The sequence below is a fragment of the Bos indicus x Bos taurus genome, chromosome 19 (genome assembly GCF_003369695.1).
Source record: "Bos indicus x Bos taurus breed Angus x Brahman F1 hybrid chromosome 19, Bos_hybrid_MaternalHap_v2.0, whole genome shotgun sequence".
Taxonomy (NCBI): domain Eukaryota; kingdom Metazoa; phylum Chordata; class Mammalia; order Artiodactyla; family Bovidae; genus Bos; species Bos indicus x Bos taurus.
In genome coordinates, this window is record NC_040094.1 from 59,901,631 (window position 1) to 59,926,346 (window position 24,716).

At 51.5% G+C, this 24,716-nt stretch overlaps 1 protein-coding gene across 1 annotated transcript; it reads right to left on the bottom strand.

Moving 5' to 3' along the window:
* Positions 1 to 8,835: 8,835 nt before the first annotated feature.
* SOX9 (SRY-box 9) lies at positions 8,836 to 14,500 on the bottom strand. Its single transcript, XM_027518950.1, has 3 exons — positions 13,621 to 14,500; positions 12,419 to 12,672; positions 8,836 to 11,820 (listed from the first exon to the last, which is right to left on the bottom strand). The coding sequence occupies exons 1-3, from the start codon at positions 14,049 to 14,051 to the stop codon at positions 10,931 to 10,933; spliced, it is 1,575 nt and encodes a 524-aa protein (XP_027374751.1). The 5' UTR covers positions 14,052 to 14,500; the 3' UTR covers positions 8,836 to 10,930.
* Positions 14,501 to 24,716: the final 10,216 nt, after the last annotated feature.

Below are 24,716 nucleotides of genomic sequence, written 5' to 3' on the forward strand. Positions count from 1 at the left end.
GTAGCTGTCATATCAGCACAGGCAGAGTTTCTGGGAAAGTGAGGAATTTGCCACCCCTCACCCGCCCCCACCGTGGGTCATGAACGGGAATTATATTTTCTGTTAAGTCACTAAAGTTGTGACCAAGTATAACACATTGTTACTATGTTGGCCACGGTGGATGACTGAAATGGAAGATGGTGCTACCAATCAGGCTATTGATTTCGTTTTTCTGGTAATCAATTTATTTATTAAAGAATCTTTTATTTTTGTTTGGTATTTAAAGGCAATATACTTTCGGACAAAGACTTTTAGAAGTTAGAGAACTCCTGACTCTAGCTCTTTTTTTTTTCTCCCTTCGCTGAACTCCCGGGACTAAATTTAATCCAGGAACATAACTCTCCATAATTTATTAAATTTACTTGTTGAATGGGGACCTCTCCCTACTAGGTGTGGGGTCCCTTTGTGCAACTGGCTTTAGCGGCCAGCCTGTCAGGTGGTTAAGTGAGCAGGAAACATTTGCTGTCTCAATGATTATGACCTCTTGAGCAACGAGGCTGGGGAGACCAGAGAAAGACAGTGCTTTCCACACTCTGTACCCAGGAGGACCGCTCAGATTAGTCACTCTGGGTGCTGGCCCCCGGCTGGACAGCTGAACTTCATCTGGTTCATTGATCCACTGCAGCTCACGGCTGATTTCTGATGCTGTACTGACTCAGTTTCCTCTCCTGCCACCTTCATTCTGCTCTCTGGCATGTGGGGGCATGCTTGGTTTTCAAGGGTTAGACACATGCACTGTGGTTGAGCTGAAATGACCAGATAACACAGCTGAAAAACTGGAGTTGAAAGAGTCTTGGTGGGAACAGGAGATCAGAGCAGGGCCATTGGGGAGACTTTAAAAATGCCATATCATTTTTTTTTTTCAAATCCCAGAAAACAGCTGCAGGTGGAGAATAGGATGGATTTCAAGAATTCTCCATGGAGGCAGGGGTTCAGACAGGGGCCAGCTGGGTGATGAAATCAACTCAGAGGTCAGATGTGTGTTCATGTTCAGTGACGGCTTCAGAAATTTCAGGGACTTTCAAAATTGGCTCTGCAGAGAGGCGGGTCTGTTGACTGGGAGATGGGGACAGAGACCTGACCATTCTGGGACTCAGGGGTCCCTAGCTTAAGGGGAAATGAGGCTCCAGCCTCCTTCCTTGCTCTTTGTTTTGGGGAACCCTAGGAAAGAAGTGTCTCTTGCTTGATGAATTTACAGAGACCAGGGATTTTCAGAAAGAGAGCAAACCTCACCGTTTCTATGTGCTTTAAGCTGCCAAGGATGAAAGCCCATAAACACAATCTTGCTGTAAGATCCCTTATCTGCATCAATGTGCATCAGCTCTCCCCAGGCCAGAGAATTTGGGGTAATCTGAATAAGTGCCACCTACAAGTTCAGATGTTTATTTGGGTTTTCACATTTCCCTCCCTTATCCCGAATTCATACACCTCCCAAGTTGCCTATAAGGGAGCTGAGAGTCTCAAACAGATGCTCCTGGATTCTCAGCTCCATTCGTCTCCAGCCAGACCTGGAAACTCGGGACAATCGGTCCCCCACCCTCCCCCTCCAGGGCTTGGCACACCCTATATGGGTCTAGCTGAATTCATACGGTGCCGAGGCAGCTGCAAAAATGAAAAGTCATAAGAAAAATGGATATTCAAACTCTTCCCATCCAGAGAAAGGAAATAAACATCTGGGTTCCAAAAGAGTATTGGGGGTCGTCGGGTTCGATGTCACATGAATCCTGTAATGCAAAACCCTGTGCAATGGACTTACACAGGGCGTGCAGGAAGGAAGGCGCTGGGAGCCCACAGTGAGGGCTTGAGAGGGACTTACACAGGGCGTGCAGGAAGCAAGGCGCTGGGAGCCCACAGTGAGGGCTTGAGATGCCATTTCACACTCCCAAAAAGAGCTGTCAGAAATTTATTAGTTAATTTAATTTACTGTTATTAGTGCAGAGGAACAGGACTGAACACACACTGTTGTGGGAGTGTGAAATGATTTATGCATTTTGGAAAACGGTTTGGAAGTCTCTTATAAAGCTGAGCATTTATCTATTCCATGATCCAGCAGTGACATTTCTGGGAATTTGCCCAAGAGAGATTTATGTCAGTTTTATTCACAATAGTCCCAAACTTAAAAAAAAAAAAAAATCCTAAAGTCCATCAGCAGAAAAATGGCTAAACACACAGTTGTGTATTTATACAATGGAATACTACTCAGCAAGATATAAGAATGAATTACTGAGTACATGCAAAAACATTGATGAATTTCACAGAAATTTTGGTGAGTCAAAGAAGCCAGATATAAATGGGTACATACCATATAATTCCATTTATATGAAGTTCAAGAGCAGGCAAATCTAGTGTGTGGTGATAGAAATCAGACCAGTGGTTACCTATGGGACATGGGGATTGACTGAAAGAGAACATGGAAGAAATTTCTGGGGTGATGGTTATGTTGCATAATTTGATCAGGGTGGTCACTGTTCTACATTTATCAAACATTTATAATCTGTGGCTTTCATAGCATGTCATTTAAATTTTTTTTTACATACTCGTAAGAAGGCAATGACACCCCACTCCAGTATTCTTGCCTGGAAAATCCCATGGATGGAGGAGCCTGGTGGGCTGCAGTCCATGGGGTCGTGAAGAGTCGGACATGACTGAGCGACTTCCCTTTCACTTTTCACTTTCCTGCATTGGAGAAGGAAATGGCAAGCCACTCCAGTGTTCTTGTCTGGAGAATCCCAGGGACGGGGAGCCTGGTGGGCTGTCGTCTGTGGGGTCGCAGAGAGTCGGACACGACGGAAGCGACTTAGCAGCAAGTGAGGTAAGGGGTGAAAGCTGCCAGTTGGAATCGCAGCGTAACTTTCTGAGTTAAGACGACTGAATGAGGAGTCAGAAAAGTGCCCCAGGAGATAAAGAACCAGCGCTTACTGAGTGCAGTGCCCACCAAGGGTAGCAGCTTTAACCACTGACAAGGACCCAAGAGTGTGGTGTCACCCAGAGAAAAGTCCCCTTCCTTTGCTCCCCTCCTCTGCTGGCCCAGTCCCCTTCCAGCCTGCGGGGCAGACGGCCTGTGCAGAGAAGGCGAGGATGGGTAGGACCCATCTCCCTACTCCAGGTTTCCATCCTGGAACAATCATGAGTTGAGGAGGCAAGAAGATTGAGTATGAAGACACTTTAGGTATTTTCCAGGATATGACATTTCAGTGACTGTAATGAGACTATTTATTTTTTCACTGCACAACCAGAGGACTTTTTATGTTCTGAGAATATTGGGAAAAGTCCTGCTCTCATCCCCCCGTTTCCATCCGCAGGGATTACTCAGGGCCATGGAAAGATCCCTGCTCCGGAGTAAAGTCTAAAGAGACAGTAGAGGCAGAAAAAACCCCAAAAGTTGCAGGTGGGTCCACAACCCACACACAATGGTTGCTCAATATTATAGATGGCACGTCTGTCCGAGTGCCCAGTGGGTATCTCTGAGCGTGTTTCTGTATTCTGAGGTTGGTTACATGGTACCATCTCTTGTCCCTGGAGACAGAGCACAGAGGTTATCCTTGAGCAGGACATAATGTCCAGTGGTAAGGAATTTGGATTTTATTCCGAGTGAATAGGTAGCTATCAGAAGGTTTTGAACTAGGGGTGGGGTGGGTCATAGGTCAGATTTTGCTTTAAAGGTATTCCCAGGGACTTCCCTGGTGGTGCAGTGGATGAGACTCTGCCTGCTAATGCAGGGGATATGGCTTCGATCCCTGGTCTGGGAAAATCCCACGTTTCTCGGAGCAACTAAGCCTGTGCGCCACAACTGCGGGGCCGGCAAGCCTAGAGCCCCGGCTCCGCAATAAAAGAAGCCTATGGGGTCGCACCGAGTCGGACACGACTGAAGCGACTTAGCCGCAGCAGCAGCAGTAAGTGCCGTGTGATGAGAAGCCTGCACAGGGCAGTGAAGAATAGCCCCAGTCACTGCAACTAGAGAAACAAATTAATAAGTAGAAGTTTTTAAAAAAAGACATTCCCTGTAACATAATTTACAACAAAAGAATGTACGCTCCCTTTCTCGTGAAAAACTCTAGTTCAAATTCTCTTTTGAAAGCTGAAGTCTTGGTTGGGGCGGGGGAGGCAGGCTGTGGGGTGGGGGGAGTTAACAGTCGTCGTCGATGATGTTTACTAGTGTCAGGACCTGAGGTTAATTGCTTAATCTCTCTGAGCCTCAGTTTCCTTGTTAATAAAACAGTAATAATAACACCTGTCTCTCAGGGTTATTAAGCGGATTAAATGAGATCATGTTTATAAAACATCTGTCACAGTGCCTGGCAAAGTTGGGGCTCAATGATGTAAATTCCTTTTCCTCTTTTTCCAAGCATTGAATCTGTATATGTCACACTCCTGTCCAAATAGAGGTCAATGCAAAACCTGGCAACTAAGTTCAAAAAATCAATTGCACGACAGCAGGACAGGGGTCCTCCATAAACAACAGAGCGGTTTGGCTGCCACAATAACACATACGACTTTAAATTAATAGAAGCACAATTTCTGATGACGAAAGGGGTGAATCTATTTGTGGTCAAACCGTATTTGGAGTCCTGGAAATCATTCTGGGAGTGCTAAGTTGAGAGAAATGTTAGTAAGTGAAGTATATTCAAAGAAAAATGGCACACCATGAAAAGGCCTGGGAACCACATCGTATATAAAATGTATTGGAAAGTTTAACACGGTTTAAAGAAAAATGAAAAGAGAGCTTGAAAGCTGTACAAATAGTTAAAGGTCTGTCATTTGGAAGAAAGACAAGATTTGCAACACATTGGTGGAGCGGTGGGTCACCCTGGACCACTGAGTGGAAACTGCAGAGACAAGATTTTCCAGCTTGAAAGAGCTCCCTGATAGGAGACATGAGCGGCCAATCAATGCAAGCCTTCTAGGAAAGATTGAGCAGTCAGTTCCTTGGCTGAGATGCTGATAAAGGACTTTGCAATGAGAGTCCAACCAAACCAAGAGACTTCTTACCATGCTTTCCAAATTTCCGATTCCATAAACCTGTGGGGTGCAGTAACCAAGTTTCTGGAGGGCAACAAATCCTCTTGGATTCCAGACACTGGACGCTTCTCTTGAGGTTTCTGGTGAAAAAGAGGATTGTGAGATACATGAATCTGTGTTTTGTGGAGTAGAGAGATGGGTTATTTTTGGTGGGCAGGAGGGGATGGCTAAGATAGAGTGGGTCACCTCTGTGCAAACTGTCACGTCACTGAAAAATGGATGGAGATGAACAGAGGGGAAAAAAAATGAGTCCAGGGAGTTCTCACCAAAATCATTCCCAAATCCATAACCTATTAATACCTTGACCTTCCACCATCCTAGTCTAGGCATCCATCATCTCTCCCCCAGATGGCTACAGTCACCTCCCACTGGCCTAATCAGTTGGATTTTTTTTTAAAATCATAGCCCTCCAGGAGATGATCCAAAAATGTTTATGGGAAGAATGAGGAGTATAAATCTTCCTAAAGTGGAATGCGGCAGCATGAAATTACGGTAACTGGATTATGTTCAGTATGTATGCTCAGTCATGTCTGACTCTTGACCAACCAGGCTCCTCTGTCCATGGGATTCTCCAGGGAAGAATACTGGCGTGGATTGTCATGCCCTTCTCCAGCAGTTCTTCCCAACCCAGGGACTGAACCTACATCTCCTGCATTGTAGGCAGATTTTTTTTTTTTAACCACTGAGCCACCAGGGAAGCCCCAGAATGTTAGGGTAGAGATTCCCATTAATAAGTTCTGTGATATTGCCATCAATTTATGGATAGGATTAAAGGCTGGTATTTTATTAAGCACCTACTCTGTATCGGGCGCTGCCAAGAACAGAAAGAAAAGCCTCTTGTTTGTAGCCTTCGATGTCCTGGTTTACCGTCAACAGCTTTAGTCACAGGCAGACCTAGTTTTTATAAGGCCTGAAGCTTATACAATTTTGTTTGTTTGTTTTGAGGGGAGAGCTCATTAAGAAAAGAATATGGGGACTTCCCTGGTGGTTCAGTGGTTAAAACTCTGTGCTTCCATTGCAGGGGCAAAGAGTTCGATCCCTAGTATAGGAGCAAGGATCCCAATATGCCAAGGAGTGAGACCAGAAAAAAAAAAGAAAAAAAGAATATAAATTTTAAAAATACAAATTTAAGTACAGGGCCTTCAAAGGAGCCTGTGCAAGTGATGAGCCCTGAGGCTTAAGTTTCTTTAGTATAGTAGGAAGCCCGCCTCTGGTTACAGCCATTGTTCATCAGTTAATTAAATTTAAAAAGTGCCACTGGGGTGCCTCAAAAATGTTCACTTTGGAAATCAAGGGAAGAGGGGGATGGGATGGCAGTGAGGTGAGAAAGTAAACACGCAGCTCAAACTAACCCCTAAGTTCCACTTTAGTAACAGTGCGAAAGAATGATTCAAAATGAGTTTTTTCGAAATCTTTTGTTTATACCATTTTGCTAAAAAAAAAAAAAAAATCCCTTTTTGTTAAAATAGTTGAGACTTTGAGTACAAATAAACAAATAACTCTGGGTCTGCACAGAAGCCTTTTTTCTGATCTGGAGGACTCCGGTAGGTTTCCAATCAAGTGCTTGTTGTCAAGGTGATAAGCTCTGCGTTTCTGGCTTTAGAATAAAAATTCCTCTAACCTATTTTATGATCTGGTGATCTGGGGTTCTGACTAGGTCTGGCGGATGGGGGTGAGGCGATTTAGAAGAATTCTCTGCAGTCCAGCATCTGCTGTATTTGCTGTGTATCAGCCCCGCTTGGGGGAATTTCTGAAAACCCTTCTGCCCTTCCCCTCTTCTAAGGCAGTAGGAATCCTGAACAGACCGGTTCATTCTGAGACAGTCAAGTCTCTGGAGGCTCCCAGGCTAACAACTGCTCTAAAAACAGTCCTGTTTCACAAGGGAGGGGTTAGAAACATTCTTAACAAAAAGAGAAACTGAGGCACGAGGCAGTAAGCCACCTGCGCTTGGTCCACTGGACGTATCGATGTCCCAACAGAGTATCTGGCTCTGAGGAGGTCTGCTAAAGGTTCACAGATGAGCACATTTATAGGAGGGAGAGAGTGTGAAAGGGTTAGTCGCTCAGTCGTGTCCGACTCTTTGCGACCCACCAGCCTCCTCTGTCCATGGGATTCTCCAGGCAAGAATACTTGAGTGGGTTGCCATGCCTTCCTCCAGGGGATCTTCCCAACCCAGGGATTGAATCCGAGTCCCCTGCCTTGCAGGCAGATTCTTTTACCATCTTAGCCACTAGAGAATCTCCAATCTGACAAACAATGGAAGTTTGGGGAAGTTTAGGGAAAAGAGGTGGTCGTGATGGGTTGGAAGGTGTTGATTTCTGTTGATAACAGGATTAGGGCACGTACATACGGGTGCACAGGAGCTAATGAACACCACGGAGACTTTTAGAGAGATTTTGTGAGTGTTGGCAAGGGGAAAATAAGAAATTTTTGTACCTACAGAGGAGAGAATCTGGGCCCCAGCGAATGGGATGCCGCTATGGCACAAACAAGGAATCGGTTTGTTGAAGGACTTTGCAAAAGAGGAGAATGTAATGTTGCCTCGATTTGATAACTACCATTTTCCTGGTCATCACGATCCTTGCGCAGTACGCAAGCCAGGACTCCAAAAAGCAAAAACAGACAACGTGAGGTCATACCCAAGTTTGGGCGCTGGTGAAGAGTGTCAAGAGATACCAGCCCAGAAGCAAAGTCAGCCTGAGATGAGAAGGCAGAGTGCCTGCTTAGAGTCACTTCCCCAATCAGCTGGGCTGTGTGCTGGAGGGGGGAGGGGGGAGGCGGGAGGGGGGAGGGGGAGGGGTGGGGGGAGTGTCTCCCTGTGGGGGTGGGAGGGAAGGAGTGATTTCATCTGTTTAATGAAAAATGACCTGAACGTTTCTCTGATCCTGGAAACTCCCATGTAACGGAGGCCAAGGAAAACAGGATTAGGTCTCATTACTTCTACAATGGCTTTGCGTCTTCTCAGAAGGAGTTAAACTAGAGAAACAGAGTAAGAAGGGAATCTCATTTCGTTGTGCCAACAGATAAAGCAGGAGACTGAAGGAGACAGTCTCCCCCTGGTCCCCTTCGAACAGTTTTATCTTGGCTTCCTTTGCCTTTTGAATGGACACCCCATTTCTTTGCTGTGTTCATAATCACAGGGGGTTTGCACTATTGAATTCAGACAAGCAAGTCACCTCCTTAGGCATTGTTTCCTCACAAGCCACTGACTTCAGGGTTAATACTCCCCCTCTGACTTCTGCAAGGAAGCAGCGTTTGCTCTGAAGCCATGAGGGTGTTAAAACCACAACCAATGTTTTGCCAGGAGGGCAAACTACTGATAATCGATTCTCTTTGTGACCTAAGGTTGTTGTTGATTCGCTAAGTCATGTCTGACTCTTTTGCGACCCCATGGGCTATAGTCTGCCTGTCTCTTCTGCCCATGGGATTTCCCAGGCAAGAACACTGGGGTGGGTTGTCATTTCCCAGGGGATCTTCCTGATCCAGGGATCCCCACGTCTCCTGTGTATTCTGCCAATATGTCTCCTATATTGGAAGGTGGAGTCTTTACCACTGAGCCACCTGGGAAGCCCTAGGTAACCTTGTAGGGTGGCACTTTTCAAGATTCTTCTGCTTTGATTTTCGGGGACACAGTCTTTAGCAGATTTTTAGGACTGCTAAAAGTACACATAACCCCCGCAAACATCACAATGATCAGGATGCCACCATTTCTTTGGGGCCCCAATTCTTCAAATCATCCTTTTAACAGGACAACCAAATGAATAAGTCCATAGGCCATTTTCTTTTTAATGCAATGTATATTTATTGTAAACAATAATATACAAAAAAAAAGGAAGGAAGAGAAAAAGGAAAGGTAAGTTTCACAGAGAAAAACAAAAGGTTTGGGGGGGGGAACAAGCAAAACAAACAAAACACAAACACAAACCAAACCTTACCTAAAGACAAAATATGATTTAAATGCCAGGTTTCTTAAGTTACAGAAATATTGTTTTTTAAAAAAGATCTGCTTTTATACAGAAATGGAAAGATGCCATATTATAAGAGTGCCTTAAGATTTTATTCTACTGACTTCTAAAACTGTTAATATATCTTTTTTTAAATAAAAAAAAAAAGTTTGCTGTCTTTTTTAAAAAGCAATCCTCAAACTCTCCAGCCACAGAAGTAATTAGGAATTAAAGTTTGTCAGTGGGCTGACCCTGCTCCCCTGTTCCTCTCTCTCTCCAGGAGACACGCAGGGGAACGCGGATGACACATGCTTGCATTGTTCGTGTCCCAACACACACAGCTTAGACAGCCCGAAGATCTGTGGCAGAAAACACTGCACATGACTCAGTGATACACTACATCTGCAAACTCTCATGTGTACAAAAAGAGAAACGTTTCCAGTTTGTTTTCAACAAAACAACAAAGAGGAAAGGAAAAAAAAAAAAAAAGACAGACAAAAAAGGCATTTATACAAATCTAGGACAAGGAATCCAAAGAAACTTTTAATAAAAAAAAAAAAGATTAAAGAGATAAATTAAAAAAAAAACTGGTTACAGTTAAGGACATAATTTAACAACAGATGACCATACCCTTTGAGGACGGCTGCAATAACCTATTTTAAGGAAGGTAAATTCAAAAAATAAAAAAAAGAGGGAGTTTTTTTTTTTCCGTTGTTTTTCATTAAAACCTCTCCTTACAAAATAAATAATTTTAGCACGTGGAATGTCTTGAAGGTTAACTGCTGGTGTTCAGAGAGGCACAGGTGATGTTAGTGAGAGGACTCAGCATCTGTGTTCCACACGGGCCGGGGCAGGCGGCCAGGGGGCAGTGTGCTGGGGTACTTATTGGCTGCTGAAGCATTCCCCAGACAGATTTCGTCTCCTTTGCTTGCCTTCTGCTGCTTAAGATTGTGGCGAACAAGCAAATACAGGAAGAAATGCACTAAAAGAGGGGGCAAAGATTTTCCAGCAGCATGGTTTTAAGGCTTTAAGGTGGCTTTTTTTTTTCTTGTTTAAAAAACATATATATGATAAAGCTTACCAGATGCTCACGCAATAGTCTCTAGACTATTGTTTACTTCTGTCTTTGCAAAATAAGGCCTTGATTTTTCTTTCTAAGGCAACTTCTCCTTGAATTGGAAAGCCTGAGGAGTTAAGCAAAGCTCACCCCCCCAAACTGCCCAGTAACACAAATCTGCGGCTTTTGCAGGTTAATATAACACACATCCTTTTTTTTTTTTTTCTTTTTCGTTCGTTTGTTTGTAAGAGAAAGCAAATCTGTACAAAAATACTCTGGCTGCAAGAAAAGCTAGGGCACGCTGTTCAAACTAAAGTAGTTTTTAGCTGTTGGAAAAATAAGAGCATTTAATTCTTTTTATCTAAAAATATGTATAAATCCCCTCAAAATGGTAATGAATCATACACAGTACATACTAAAAAATATTTAAAATAGAGAATATTCCTCACAGAGGACTTTCTTTTTCTTTAATTACTGCTAAAAATAATTACGAAGTCCAAACAGGCAGAGAGAACTGAGCAAATGGGTCACATGAGAGACTCTCCATCGTCCTCCACGCTCGCTTTGAAGGTTTCCAGTCCAGTTTCGGCGTCGGTTCCGCCGGTCCATTCTAGCCAAGAGTGGGCTGGCCACCGGTCTAACGACAAGGCGGTGATGCGTCTGGATAGCTCAACGTTTAGTGTCTTGGGAATCTGCGTCCGAGTCGCCTTCAGCGTAACGTTGTCTTAAAAATAAAAAAAATAAAAAAAAAAAAAACGAGAGAGAGAGAGAAGGAAAAAAAAATGTCCAAAGGGTCGCGCGTTTGTTTCTTGGGTTCCTTCTGCGATCATCACGGCCAGCATCGTGGGCCCCCGCCCCGTGCGAGCTCTTCTCAGGGTCTGGTGAGCTGTGTGTAGACCGGCTGTTCCCAGTGCTGCGGGCTGTGGGTCTGGGGGATGGAGGGCACCCCCGAGGTGTCGGCGATGGGCGTGTACATGGGCCGCTGCGCCGGGCTCATGTAGCTGAAGGTGGAGTAGAGGCCGGAGCCCTGGCCCGCCGCGTGGCTGTAGTAGGCGCCCGAGTTCTGGGGGTCGTTGTAGTCGTACTGCGCGCGCGTGATGGGCGGGTAGGAGGGGCCGTAGTGCGGGAGGCTGAAGGGGCTGTAGGCGATCTGCTGCGGCGAGTGCTGCTGCGGCTCGCTGTAGTGGCTGGGGCTCAGCTGCTCCGTCTTGATGTGCGTTCGCTGCGCGGGGCCCGGCTCGCTGCCCAGCGCGCCCAGCGCGTGCGCCGGCGGCGGCGGCGGCGGCTGCTGCTGCGGGGGCGCCTGCGGCGGGGCGGGCTGCGGCGGGGCGGCCTGCGGCGCGGGCGGCGGCTGCGGGGGCGCCTGCGGCGGGGCCGGCTGCGGCGGCGGCGGCGGCGGCTGCTGCGGGGGCGGCGGCGGCGGCGCCTGCTGCTTGGACATCCACACGTGGCCCGCGCCTGCCGGGCTGGCCGCCGTGCTGCTCACGCCGTAGCTGCCCGTGTAGGTGACCTGGCCGTGCGTGGCCGGCACCCCCGGGTGCCCGTTGGGCGGCAGGTACTGGTCGAACTCGTGGACGTCGAAGGTCTCCATGTTGGAGATGACGTCGCTGCTCAGCTCGCCGATGTCCACGTCGCGGAAGTCGATGGGGGGCTGCCGGCCCCCCTCTGGCAGGGGGCGCCCCTCGCGCTTCAGGTCGGCCTTGCCCGGCTGCACGTCGGTTTTGGGGGTGGTGGGGGGCGTCGGCGGACCCTGGGATTGCCCTGCGGGGCGGTGAAAGAAGGAGAAGCACAGGGCCATCAACCAAGGCTCCGCGGAGGCTCGGGTCCCGGGAGGCTGGGGGGGTGGGGGGCGGGGAGGTGAAGCTCCGGTCTCGGGTGGGGGGGGGCGGCGCACCTACTCACCCTCCCTCCCTGCATCCGCAAGGTAGGCGCGCTGCGCCCGAGATAAGGCGTCGAATGATTAACCCGCGGGTACACATTCGGCAGCCCCCTTTTATCAGGGGAGGGTCCGAGGCCCCGGAGGGTCCGGAAGACCACATTGCTACTGGTAGAAAAGCCCTGTGTGTGCTTTTGGGGCGGGGGACCACAGGGAAAAGGGGAGAAGCCCGGTAAAGTTGTACAGGCATTTTGCCTTGCAATAAAGATTAATCTGTTAGGATGCAAGGATTAGGGGGTGTGTTGTGCGTGTCCAGGGACTTCGTGGGGCCCTGGGGTCCTGGGCAGGGAGGCGAGAACTGGGCAGATGGGCGCAGGGCTTAGTTTGTCTCCCTCCCCGGGGAGCGCCTGGTCCCTAAGCAGAGCCTCCCGGGTGTCTGGGGGCCGGGGGGAGGGTGCCGCGTGGGGGCGGGGGGAGGCTCACCCGAGTGCTCGCCGGGGGAGTGCACCTCGCTCATGCCGGAGGAGGAGTGCGGCGAGTCGGCCTGCAGCGCCTTGAAGATGGCGTTGGGCGAGATGTGCGTCTGTTCCGGGGCCTCCTCGGCCTCGGCCTGGCCGTTCTTCACCGACTTCCTCCGGCGCGGCTGGTACTTGTAGTCCGGGTGGTCCTTCTTGTGCTGCACGCGCAGCCGCTCCGCCTCCTCCACGAACGGCCGCTTCTCGCTCTCGTTCAGCAGTCTGGGGGCGGCGCGGGGAGAAAGAGAGAGGGGCTGAGCTAGCAGGTCGGTGAGACCCGGAGGCGACCCTCACCCCGCGGCATCCTCGAACACTGACCCTCGCCTCCCTCCCGCCTCCCTGCCTGCCAGACGCGACTGCAGCTCACCGCTTTTCTTTGAAAAACAAGAACCGCAAAACTTCGTCCTCCTGGTGCGACCTGAGCGTCCCTCCCCGCCCCGCCCTCTCCCCTTCTCTTCTATTTTGGAAACCCTGCGGATGAAAATAGCTCCCGCTCTCCCAGCCTTTGCTACTGGATTCATACTTCCGTCCGCAACACCCTCTGAACATTTTCTAAAAAACCACTTAATCTGCAAGGAGCCGCTCCTGCCGACACCCCCCCCCCGCCCCCGCACCAACGCCGCCCGCTAACACACACACCGCACCCACCTATTTGCAGCAGCTTCCAACCGCCACCCCCCAAGTGCGCTTCCTGCCCAGGGACCCTCGGGCCTTGGTTTGCACCCCCACCCCGCATCCCATCCCGGTGGGCGAAGGGAGAGCGCAGGTCGAGGGAGGGGGCGGCACACTTCCATTGCCACCGCGGCCCCCACTTGGGATTGACCTTCACAGCCGGGGGCGGGAGATAAGGCTGGCAGCCGGGTCCCACCGCGTCCCCTCGCAAGTGTCCTCCCCTCTGCGACGTGCCCCCCCATCCTCCCCGCCCCACCTACCCCTCCCCCCTGTCCCCAAGAGCAGTCCAAGAACTCGGTCAAACTCTCAGCCAAGTGACACCTCGTCCCCGCACCCCGCTCCGCCAACCCTCCCTGCCCCCCCCGTGCCCCACGCCCCGAGCCTGCAGGGGGACCGGCGACCCCCTCCCGCGGGGAGGCGGGGCGCGGAGAGACCGTCGGGGCCAGCGCCCCCCGCCGCCGCGGAGCCCACCTCGCCGCGCCCGCCCGCCCGCCCTACCTCCAGAGCTTGCCCAGAGTCTTGCTGAGCTCGGCGTTGTGCAGGTGCGGGTACTGGTCGGCCAGCTTCCTGCGCGCCGCCTGCGCCCACACCATGAAGGCGTTCATGGGCCGCTTGACGTGCGGCTTGTTCTTGCTCGAGCCGTTGACGCGCACCGGCATGGGCACCAGCGTCCAGTCGTAGCCCTTGAGCACCTGGCTGACGGCCTCGCGGATGCACACGGGGAACTTGTCCTCCTCGCTCTCCTTCTTCAGGTCCGGCTCGCCCTTGGGGAACGTGTTCTCCTGGGGCCGCGTGTTCTCGGTGTCGGAGCCGGAGCCCGAAGGGCAGGGCGAGCCCGCAGAGTCCTCGGACATGGTGGGGCTGGGGGCGGCGGACAGGCCCTTCTCCTGCTCGTCGGTCATCTTCATGAAGGGGTCCAGGAGATTCATACGCAGGCCCGGGGCAGGGGGCGGCTGGCCGGGAAAGGCGAGAAGCCGCGGCGGCTCGGGCACTCGAGGCGCGGGCTCCTCTCCCCTCGGCGGCCCGGGCGCGGGGCGAGCAGCTCCCGGGGAGCCTGGCGCGTCACTCGGCCGCAGGAGCGAGGGTTTAGGAAGGCGCGCGGGGGCCAGCCCGCAGCTGCCCGCTCCAAGTAGGGGAAGGCGAATTGGAGAGGAGGAGGAGGGGAAGAGAGAGCAGAAAGCGGGGGCGATCGCACCCCTTCTCTCCTCCCTCCTGCAAAGAAAAGTTCCTGGAGTGAAACTGGCAAGTCTCGGCGCCACTGAAGTTCCAGGTCAGTTTCAATCTCCGCTCTGCGCTCTCCAACTCCCAGTCCAGCGGCTCTTTAATAAATACAAGGGCCAATCACGGCGCGGCATTTGAGGGGTTGGCAGGCAGCTGATTGGGCCCGATTTAGGGGGGGGGGGGAGGACTGTGGCGCTGGGCAGGGTGACGAGAGGAGAGGGGAGGAGCGGGGAGGCGATCGCAGCCTCTGGTCCCGCGGGGGATTGGGGGGGTGCACCGGGGAAGGCGGGGGACCCGGGACTTCCAAGTGTGTAAGTTTGCCGTCCTCTCTTAATATCAAAATTCGGTGCCGTCTCTGCGCGAAACTTTGCGTGTGTGTGTGTGTGTGTGTGTGTACTAAGATTTGTCCCCACCCACAAGCATTTCTGTTCAGTTTTCTCCGCGGTCCCGGGGACTTAACTGGGTTTGCAGTATTCGAAAAGCTGTCGCTCCTTCCTTAAATCCTAGCCCAGTTTCCGCTCCTGGAGCCTGCCTCCTCCAAAAGTGCTTAGAAATTGTCTTTTGAAGCAAATGTTTTGGTGACTCAACGTCCGCCGTTCCTCTGTAATAATCCGTATAAATAGATGAACATGCTCTGGTTCGCCGGAGCCCGTGCGGCTGGTCGGGACTCGGCTGCGCTCGGTGCAAAGAGAATCAATGAAAACCACAGCGAAGTGCCCCGCGCGCGCCGGCGGCCGCAGAGACGCCGGAGCCCCGCGCACTCGCGGGAGCCGGCCGGCGCTTCTCCGACCTTGAACTCTGACTTAGTTCTTCTCCAGCCCCCGGCTCCCCTCAGCCCGCACCCCGCGGCGCGCCTCAGCGACAGGGAGACCATCCCGAGGTTCTGCCCTTCACCTCTGGCCGAATCAGAACTTGAGCAGAGTTACCCCTGGAGAGAGTTCGCTTACTGCTCTGGCTTTCAGAAACCGAACTTGGCGAACGGGGCTGTGCTGGGCCTGGAGGCCGAGGCCCGTCACTGGGTTTGAAAAAGCCAAAACAAATGGGTACCACCGCAGACAAAACACTCCATTTTGGTGGAGTCGTGCTTCTTGCCTGCTTTCACCTTCCCCGCCACCCCTACAAAAACACCTGGAGCGCTGAAGCGCCTGCGGTCCTGGACTTTAGTCGTATCCTCTCTGACTTGCAGACATTCGGAAGTTCTGGCCAGGGGTGTGGGGGTGTTGCTGATGTATTTCAAGTGTGATTTGAGCGCAACTTTTGTGTTTACACGAACTGCTTAGTTGGCTCTGTGTTTTGAGAGGGAAGAAAAATCTTAGCCGCCTGCGGGTTCCGTGTGTTGAGAATCACAAATAAACGCACAACGGCGGAAAACTCACTTTTAAATACCTTGCCCCTTCCCCTTCTGGCTTTCGCCAGTGTTCGGCTCCGAATTAAATTATTGTCACGGTGAATCATCCCTCTTCAGAGCAAAGGCTTCTCATTTCTAATTTGCAAACTGCGGACATTAGTGCAAGATTTCAAAGAATGTTTTCCTTGGAGAATTTTTTTTCTCTGACATTTCCATTTCTTCTGAAGAGGTGGACATTTGCTAAGGAAATGGAACTCTTCAGAAGGTAGCCAGTTACAGAACTGTGAAACACTATTTACTTTTTTAAACGAATGTAACTTACAAGTGGATGTGTCTGGTACTCTATAGCTTGTTTACCCGTTTAAGAGACAAGGTATAACAGCCTTGTATTCCTGGCCGCGTGAATACGCTGGGAAAGTATAAGAACAACTCCGTCCTTTCTTAGGAGAAAAAGCCCCGCTTAGTAGGGACTGATATCTGTGTCCTAGGGAGGGGGCAGTTGTTAGTACAATTTGAAAGACACCTGACCCAAGAGGGGACTCAGAGACCAGAACTTCGGGCAGACGCTTTAGCCCGGCCATCTGTATTTAGTTGCATTTTATTGTAATTCCCATGTTTACTGGCATGAAGGCAATGAAGACGACTGTGACTTTTTTTTTTTTTTGGTAATATTTCACTAAATATTTGTCAAATACGTACATTTAAAAATATTTTTTAACGTGGTAATGTAATAGGAGTTATGTAATGCATAGAATTTAAAATTGTAAGCTATAGATCTGTATCTCCTTTCTGTTTGTTCCATACCAATATTTTTGTATCTTTTTGAAAACTTAGGATAAACAATCAGTTGACTTTAAAAACGAGCTGCAATTTTTAGCTGCATCCAGAGAGGGCGCCAAAAGCCCAGAAACTGTCTTAACTCTCAGAAACTGCAGGAAAACTTAGATGGTGGTGGTAGGGGGTGATGTGTTTCACTCAGTCAAGGCTGCCCCGCTGCAGAGATTTCTCTCTGCAGGAATTCCTATCCGATATGTCCTCTAATGCAGGTCCACCTCTGGGCAGCCCAGCGAGGGGAATTGGGAGATGTGTCGTCTGTAGGGAAGGGGTGGGGGTAGCGTTTGAGATGCCTGAAGTTTCTGTTCTGCCCAGAAGGGAAACACAGACCGCAAGGACCCCCAGCTCCAAGGTGCCAAGCGTCTCGGAGTGCCAGGACCAGGCCGATTCTGGCGCGTGGGCATCGTGGATCAGTCAGTGGGGGCGGCGGTTTTGCCTCTCTGCAGGCGGCTCCAGTGGGTGCCAACCCCCCGCCTCCACCCGCCTCCATGCGCGGACTCGGTTCGCTCGGGGGTGTGACTCTCCCCGAGTTGCAGGTTGACCTCCCTGAGCTGCCCAAGGAAGAAGGCTTGCAGCCCCCGACCAGAGCACTTGAGTCAGAGGGAACCCGAGGGAAAGAAACCCGTTCACAATATTCCGGTTGCAGATGGGGAAACTGAGGCTGTCGACCCAGTTTGAGCTAGAGCGTTCTGCCGGGAGCTGAACAGTCTGGGGCGGGGGAGGGGGCGGGGGTTGCTGAAGGAGACCAGGGTCGCGCAGACCGAGCAGAGGGGCGAGCGCTGGGCCGCACTGCCCCAATACAAGGTGCGCATTCGAGTCCCACCCGCGAGGGAGGCAACGCTGCGAGCTCTGCGGCCTGGAGCCTAGGCTCCCGGTGCGAGCGTAACCCTTGGGGAACCGAGATCTGGGATACGCCCCACCTACTGCTCTCTCGGCGTCCGGGGCCGGCGCCGGGCTCAATTTCCCCAGCTCGGGCGGCCGGTCCCCCTCCGCGTCTACGCGGGAGCCAGGCAGGAGCCCAGCGTAGCTGGCGCGGAGCGAGTTCCGCGCTCCTGGGGCGGCTGGGCCCCTCAGTCTCCGGTGGGGTTGGGCCGTGTGGGCGGAGGGGGCTCCCTTTTGACTGCGGGGTGTGGGGTGGGGGGGAACTAAGGACAGCGACCTCCCTCTCTAAAATTCCTTGGCCAAAGTGAGGACTGTGTCCAAACCGTTTTCTGCAGGCAGGCAGGTCCTGGGGGGGGGGGGGGGGGGGGTGGGGGGGGGGGAATCACCTAACTGGTGGGGATGCGAGCGGCTGCGTCTCCCGCGTCTCTCAGCCCCGGGCAGTGTTTTCTGTAGAAGGGCCGTGGACGAGGGATGCCCATGCTCTCCGCGAACATCCCTGGCCGGGTTCCCTTGAGATTAAAGAGCCCAGCCCCTGGCGGGACCCTCAGGCCCTGGCGCCCTCCCTGAGCGGCCTGCGGATCCTCGTTTTTAGCATCGTTTTACCGGGGCCCGAGCCGGCCTGCCCATCTCCCCAGTTCGCCTGGGACTCCAGTTCTGTTTGCAAAGGAGCCGCAGGTAAGCTTGTCTCAGGACAAGCGCCGGGCTGCGCGGCCATAGCAGAAGGGAAAAGGGAAGTCCCAGGCTGCTTCGTCGGGGCGCAGTGAATGTCTGGGTACCGGCCAGAGAAAGTGACCTTTGCACCTCGCAGGCCTCCAGACCTCCCGGCAGCACGTCCCCAAAATGCCCTCGCCTGTGTGTTTGTCCCTGTACGTTTCTCCCCAAACGGGCGCCCTGCTCGGGGAGGTGATCCGATCTGTGTCGCCCAAGATTGGAGCATCCCGGCGCCCCTAAAACTGCAGGCCGAGAGGGGGCATTTCAGTTGTCTCCCCGCCCCCCGTTTTCGCAGAGAAAGCGGGGTGCAGTGAACGGGAAATGTCTCAGGAAGGAGGCAGGAACCCGTCCCCCTGCTCCGGTTGACGCGGCCCGCCCTGGGGGCAGCGGAGGTTGCAAACCCGCTCGGCGCCCCGGGGGCGCGGGGATCTAGCCAAGGCAAGAGAGACTGGGCGAGCTGGCTAGTCCGGGACTGGCTGAGAGTCCGAGGTGGAGAGGAGGGGAGAGCTGGCAGTGGGGACGTCCCGGCCGTGGCCCCAGAGGGACTTTGCTTCCAAAGGGAGTGTGCTGGCTCGCTGTCTTTTTTTAACCTTCCTTTTTCGAAAATATCTGTTTTTAGTCAAGGTACCAGGGAGACGGGCATCGTGTGGATTCCCTCCGGGCTTCTCTAGGATGGCCCGCGGGGAACTTCCTAGGACTGTGTGTGTGTGTGTGTGTGTGTGCGTGCGTGTGTTTGTCCCTCCATAATTTCCCTCTTTAAAAAAAAAATCTCTGGGGCATTTTCAGCTGAAAGTGCTTTTGCCTTGCTGATTTAAAAATACAAATAAAACCAGCGCTGGACGCAGCGGTGCCTCCTTTGCCCTGGACTCCGCAGGGGTCAGGGCGCTCACTTCTCACCGAGTGTTTTCCCTGTAGGTCACAGAGTCCCACCTGCCTCCCCTGGGGTCCCTTTTCAGTTTAGGGTGTCTTTAGTTCCGGGGAAAGAACTAACAGAAAAGAGCTGAGATTCTCAGGAGTTTTGAACAGTTTCCCAAGGGGACCTGGAGCTCTAGAATGAGGACTGCATCTCACTCTGCAGGGCCTCTACCCAGCTGCTGCCTCTGAGATGTCCTCGTAGCTGGGACATCAGATTATTTCTGATCTGCATGAATGGGGCAGGGGGAGGGGCTGTCTCCATCCAACCTAGAAAAAAAGCGAAATGGTATTATTATACAATTCCAAAGGTGACTGCCAGAATTTAAGACAAGTAATCTTGTGTCTTTCTCGAAATCCTTTTCTATCTCAGCAGGACCGGATGCCTGGGGCACGTTGCATTGCCCTGGTTTCTGGAACCCGTAGGTTCGAGGGGCCAAGGCTTCTTGCGATGCGATGCTGATGCTGAGTGGCCTGAGCCGGGCTCCTGGGCAGACGATCAAGCTGGGTCGCCAGCCCTCTGGTCTAGCTCAGGCAGCTGCCAGAGCGCCTTCCTCCCTAGGGCCCTGGGAAGGCCAAAGCCATGAAGTCAGTCCCCAACTTTCTGGTTATCCTGGAGTGACATCTCAACGCTGGCGGTTCTCAGTGCTGTGACATCGCAGAAAAATTCACAGGGTGGGCGGACCGAGAGCCCCCTGCTTAAACAGCCCCGGGGCGTCATCAAGTGGGGGCCACAGGGAACCCGGAGATGCACTGGGCTTCCTGCCTTGTCATTGTTTATGTCAGATTAATTTCTTGGTGCGCAGGCTGTCTGCAAGCAGGCAGAGGAGGCCGGCAGCATTATGACCGCATTGCCTCTGGGGGTTTGGGTTCAAGGGAGAGGCAAGGGCTGTCTCTCTGTCCTCTCTTTCCCAGCTTCCAATAGGCAGATGAGGCGTTTTGAGAAAACAGTTTCGTTCTTTTCCACCCCCACTTCTCTCTACGACAGTTTTCTCCCAAGGCCCTTTCACTGGTGTAAAAGGAGTAAATAAACTATTAAATCCACCCCCCACGTTTTTTTTTTTTTTTTTAATGAATGTGAAATTTGATCTGCCTTAGATGAGAGGAACGGGTTTTCTTTTTGTTTTTGTTGGTTTTTTTCTTTCTTTTTTTTTTCTTTTTGTGGCCCCTCCTTTACATTATTGAGACCCAGACACATCTCACGGTGTCAGTGACGCTGTCTTTAGGACAACACGTGTTTACATATAATGGGCGAGTGCAGGTGTTTCTGTCACAGAGATTCCTCGAGCTAGAACCTGCTGCTGCCCCAAATTCCAGGTTGGAGGAAACGTAAGAGAAGGCCGACAGCCTGGACAAGGCAGGAGTGGTTGCAGAAACTAGTTTCCTCCTGGTCCCCCTAAAGCTCACAAAGCTGTCAGCTTCGTTGGCAGAAGAGGGCTGTCTTTTTAGCCGCATCCCCTTCACATCTGCACGCAAGGCAGCAACACACAGCACTTTCCCGGATAACTTAGGGGCAGGCTCGCTAGAGATGCGAGCATCGAGGCACTCACTTTTCTTCAAAAGGGACCAGTAGACTCAGAGAGCCCTACGTGGAGGGGCCTTTTCCTTAAGGGCTCACTTTCTGGGAGTGGAGGAGGCATCCCACACTTGGCAGGTTGTCCTCAGGAGCTAGAAGAAAAGTGGAGTCTGATGGCGGGAAGATTCTGGCTCCTGGAGGAGAGGGAGGCAGGGCGGGTGGTCCTGGCTCAGATGCTGTAGGCTGGCATTCACCCCCCTGCCTCCAGGATCTGCTCTCCTGCCCAGTCTTGCTGCCCCCAGAGGCTTGGCCTGTGAGGAAGCCCCAAACCCAGCTTTTGTCTGAACCTCAGCCGTACTAATGGAGAAGGAAATGGCAACCCACTTCAGTGTTCTTGCCTGGAGAATCCCATGGACAGAGGAACCTGGTGGGCTACAGTCCATGGGAGTCGCACAGAGTCAGACACAACTGAAGCGACTTCCCATGCACTCCCGCACAGCTGTGCTAAACGCGTACGGGGTCCTGGGCAGCTGACCGGGTGCTGCTTGTTCCGCATGTGGCTGAGGTGTGGGTGACTCCTGGAGGCTGTGCAGGAACAAGGCCCACAGGCCTGAGTGTTGTCTCCAGGCCTCCGGCAGGTGGGGCGCAGTTCTGGGGCCAGGACACACAGCACGGTGGGGACAGCCTGTCCCCTCCGTCACCCTCCCTTCCCTGTCCTCCCGCCTGTTGCCTCAGTCCCAGCTGGCCCACCTTTAATCATCCTCAGCTCCCCTCATCAATCAGTTCAGCGGACGTGGCTTGAAGTTCCTACTATGTGCCTGAACGTCCAAAGGGGACAAGACTGAGACCCTGGCTGTTACCGTCACTTGATCTGGCATCCATCAGGCTCTGAATTCTGCCTGTTCTCTGCTGCTTTGCCCTCTGGGTTCACTACCTTCTGAGACCTTCCCTCTCAGCCTCTGCCCTGGATTCCCTTCTTCTTGTCCTGAAAGAGCACAGGGAACTGAGTTCCCTCCTTGCTGCTCCATCCATGTGCCGAGGGGAAGACAAGGGAGAAGGGAGAAGTGTCCCAAGCTCCCGGCTCAGAGTCAGACCCGAATTGCTCTCTCTCCTCTTCCCACAGAGCCCACCTCCGGCTCCTGTCCCCACTGATGCTGTGCTATTCTGCGCCTGGGCTACTCCCCGCTGCCACTTTCTTGGTCCAAGCCCAGAAATGCCTTGTAGTGTGTGGTACGCTTCACTCCCTCTTTGGGGGACATCTGCCAGCCAGCACAGTGGTGATGACAATTTCCAGATGATTTTCCAGGAGCAGAGAAATCTTCTGGGGGAGGAGAGAGTGGCATGGGCCAAACGCTGAGTGGGCTGAACGTTGTGGTTCCGGAGAGGCCCAGGGAGGTGGGGTTCAGTGAGGCTCCAAGTTTTCTTTTTCCCCTTTAGATTCTGCCTAAAGCAAAAGTCACTAATTGCTTTCTATTTTCCTGGCACCAAGGAGGCTCTCTTGATTCTGACTCCCCTCCAGGAACTGAGGTCTGGGAAAAGCGGGGTTTCAGAGCAATATGTGCGGGGGGTGGGATTTGCCTCTAAGCTCAATCCCTCAGCTCTGCGAGGCCTGAGAACTGCTACAGCCAAGTCTTAGGCTGGTATCAGTCAAGAGGACTGGACGAATTAGGCAGAGGATGACACAAATTGTCACCTGCATCTCCCTTTGTTCTCAGGCTGCCCCGGCCCACTCCTGCAAAGGGCACTTTGATTTTCAGTCAAACGAACCAGGAAGTGATGGTGAGGTTGCTTTTGAGGCTTAAGAATGGGTTCAGAGGAAAGACTAGGTTCTCTCTCTTTTTAAAAAAAATTTTTTTTTTCTTTAAATGTTGACCATTTGTAAAGTCTCTATTGAATTTGTTACAGTATTGCTTCTGTTTTTTTTTTTTTAATGTTTTGTTTTGGTTTTTTAACTGGCTGCAAAGCGTGTGGGATCTGGGGCCTCCCTGGTGGGTGCACTTGTAAAGAGTCTGCCTGCTAAGGCAGGAGATGCAAGAGTCTTGGGTTCGCTTCCTGGGTCGGGAAGATTCCCTGGAGGAGGAAGTGGCAACCCACTCCAGTATTCTTGCCCGGAAGATTCTGTGGACAGGGGAGCCTGGAGGGCTACAGTCAGTGGAGTCAAAAAGAGTTGGACGTGACTGAGCACACACATGTGGGCTCTTAGTTCCCCAACCAGGGAACGAACCCACACCCACTGCCCTGGAAGGTGAAGTCTCAACCACTGGCCTTCCAGCCAAGTCCCTAGATTCTCTTCTGGGACTTGGCTCTTCAAAAAGATTCCAAGCAATGCTTCCTAGGAATTTCCTTAGGAAGAATTGTTCATGTGTCTTCACTTGCTGATTCTTGAGAGTGGTCCTGACTCCTCAAGTCTTTTTTTTTTTTCCTCCTCAAGTCTTGTTCTCGTTGTTTGGCTGTTTCTCAGTGACTCGTGTGTTGAACTGCCCCAGCCTTCCTGGGTTACGTGTTGGCTTACTCCTCATCTTCTTGAGTGTCTTTTCTCAGGGACAGGGGAGCCTTCCTCCCAGCCCTCTCTGGCAGCGTGCCTCTCCCGTTTCAGGGAAGGGTATCTCTCTCAGATGAAAGCTGCCCTCATCCACTGCTGTCTTGGGGAAAATGTGAGCCTTATTCAGACTATGGAGTGAATGACTGTATGCTTAGTATATTCTTAGTCTCAGAGGTAGCCAGACTTTAGTAGGCGATAGAGATCCAGGCTACATACTAACCGCCGGTGAAGACTTGATGTCTTCCCAGGAATGGATATTGGCTCTTATCTCTTTTTAATAATATCTTGGTCTTGTCTCTTGGTGTTCTCATTTGTCCTTGGCGTGGATATGTGAACCATGAACTGTGATCTCCTTGAGGAGTAGTACAGAGTGTTATCCTTTTTGAATCTTCAGTCTGGACTCCACAAAGACTCTGCTGAGTAAACCTTCATTTAGAGAATGAGGACAAAATTTAGCCACAGCAATGAATGTCTAATGGTAGATTCCAGCGCGGGCCATGGCAGGACACCTTGGCTATTTGGATGAGATATCTTTATGTGTGTCAAAACATGTCCCCTAGATGTCTGTCTGTGTCACTTTCCAGGAAGTCTGTTCTTGTTCTGGAATCCTCTCTTGAATTTCCTACCCTCTGACTTCTTTCTCATAGGAAAGGGTTTTGGAGACATGCCTTTGGAGAATTTTTGGAGTGATGGATGTAAAACTTTTAGATTGCAATCTTTATACATTTCAAGCCTGGATTTACAGGTTCTGAGAAAACAATCAAACCATGAACTGAAATCATTATTAACAGATCAGAAGCCTCTAACCCCCCTGGACCCTGCTACCCAAATATACAAGGATAATAAACATTTTTCTCTTCCTGGTTTTCTTGCTTGCTTTTCTAAGCACAAGGCACAGCCTTTTCACGGATGAGCCTCAGTGTGGCTGCCTCTTGAATGAACAGTGGGCTGGGTTGGGCGAGGGGGTTGTCCAGAGCAGAGCAGACAATTCCGACCTGGCTTTCCTCTGTGGGTCTCCTAAGAAAGGCATTTTCTTTCCTCTGCAAACGGTGCTGCTGTTTGTTTGGAGAAGGAGAGCTGGTCTGGAATTAGGGGTGTCATGTGGGTTGCACGTGTGGCTGGAGCTACCTGAAATCTGTAAGCTAATCACTCCCATACGCCCGGGGGACTGCAGTCCCCAGAGCACCAGCAGCACAAACCCTTCCCCTACTTCTCTTTGTGGGGGGGTGGATTTAAAGGGCAAGAGAGAATGCAAGTGTGCATACACAGACGTACGGTGTCTGGGAACTTGGATTTCTCTTGCAGTGATATTTGGACCCAACATCCTACTTTCTGCCCAAACAAAGGCACTTGAAAAACAGAATCTCCCATCTCCACCTCTGCCCCTAATTCCAAACTGTGATTTCTCTGGAGGAAGAAGGAGAGATAGAGGACAGGGAGCAACAGGAGGAGGACAGAAACCTGAGCTTTGGGGAAACTCAGGCCCTGGCTCCTGGGTGGGGTGGGTGGAGTTAATTCCAGCAGGTATTTATTTAGTTAGTAAATGTCAAAGTGCCACAGCTTTTTGCTTCCCCTGGGTGAAACTTATTGCTAGGTGGGCGGGGCGATGCATTCAAGGGTCAGTGGGT

Bases quoted from the DNA above. Each gene is read 5' to 3' on its own strand.
- SOX9 (XM_027518950.1), bottom strand. From the start codon at position 14,051: ATGAATCTCCTGGACCCCTTCATGAAGATGACCGACGAGCAGGAGAAG. The intron at 12,673-13,620 runs GTAGGGCGGGCG...CGCCGCCCCCAG, and splicing joins ACTCTGGGCAAGCTCTGGAG to ACTGCTGAACGAGAGCGAGA. The intron at 11,821-12,418 runs GTGAGCCTCCCC...ACCGCCCCGCAG, and splicing joins CTCCCCCGGCGAGCACTCGG to GGCAATCCCAGGGTCCGCCG.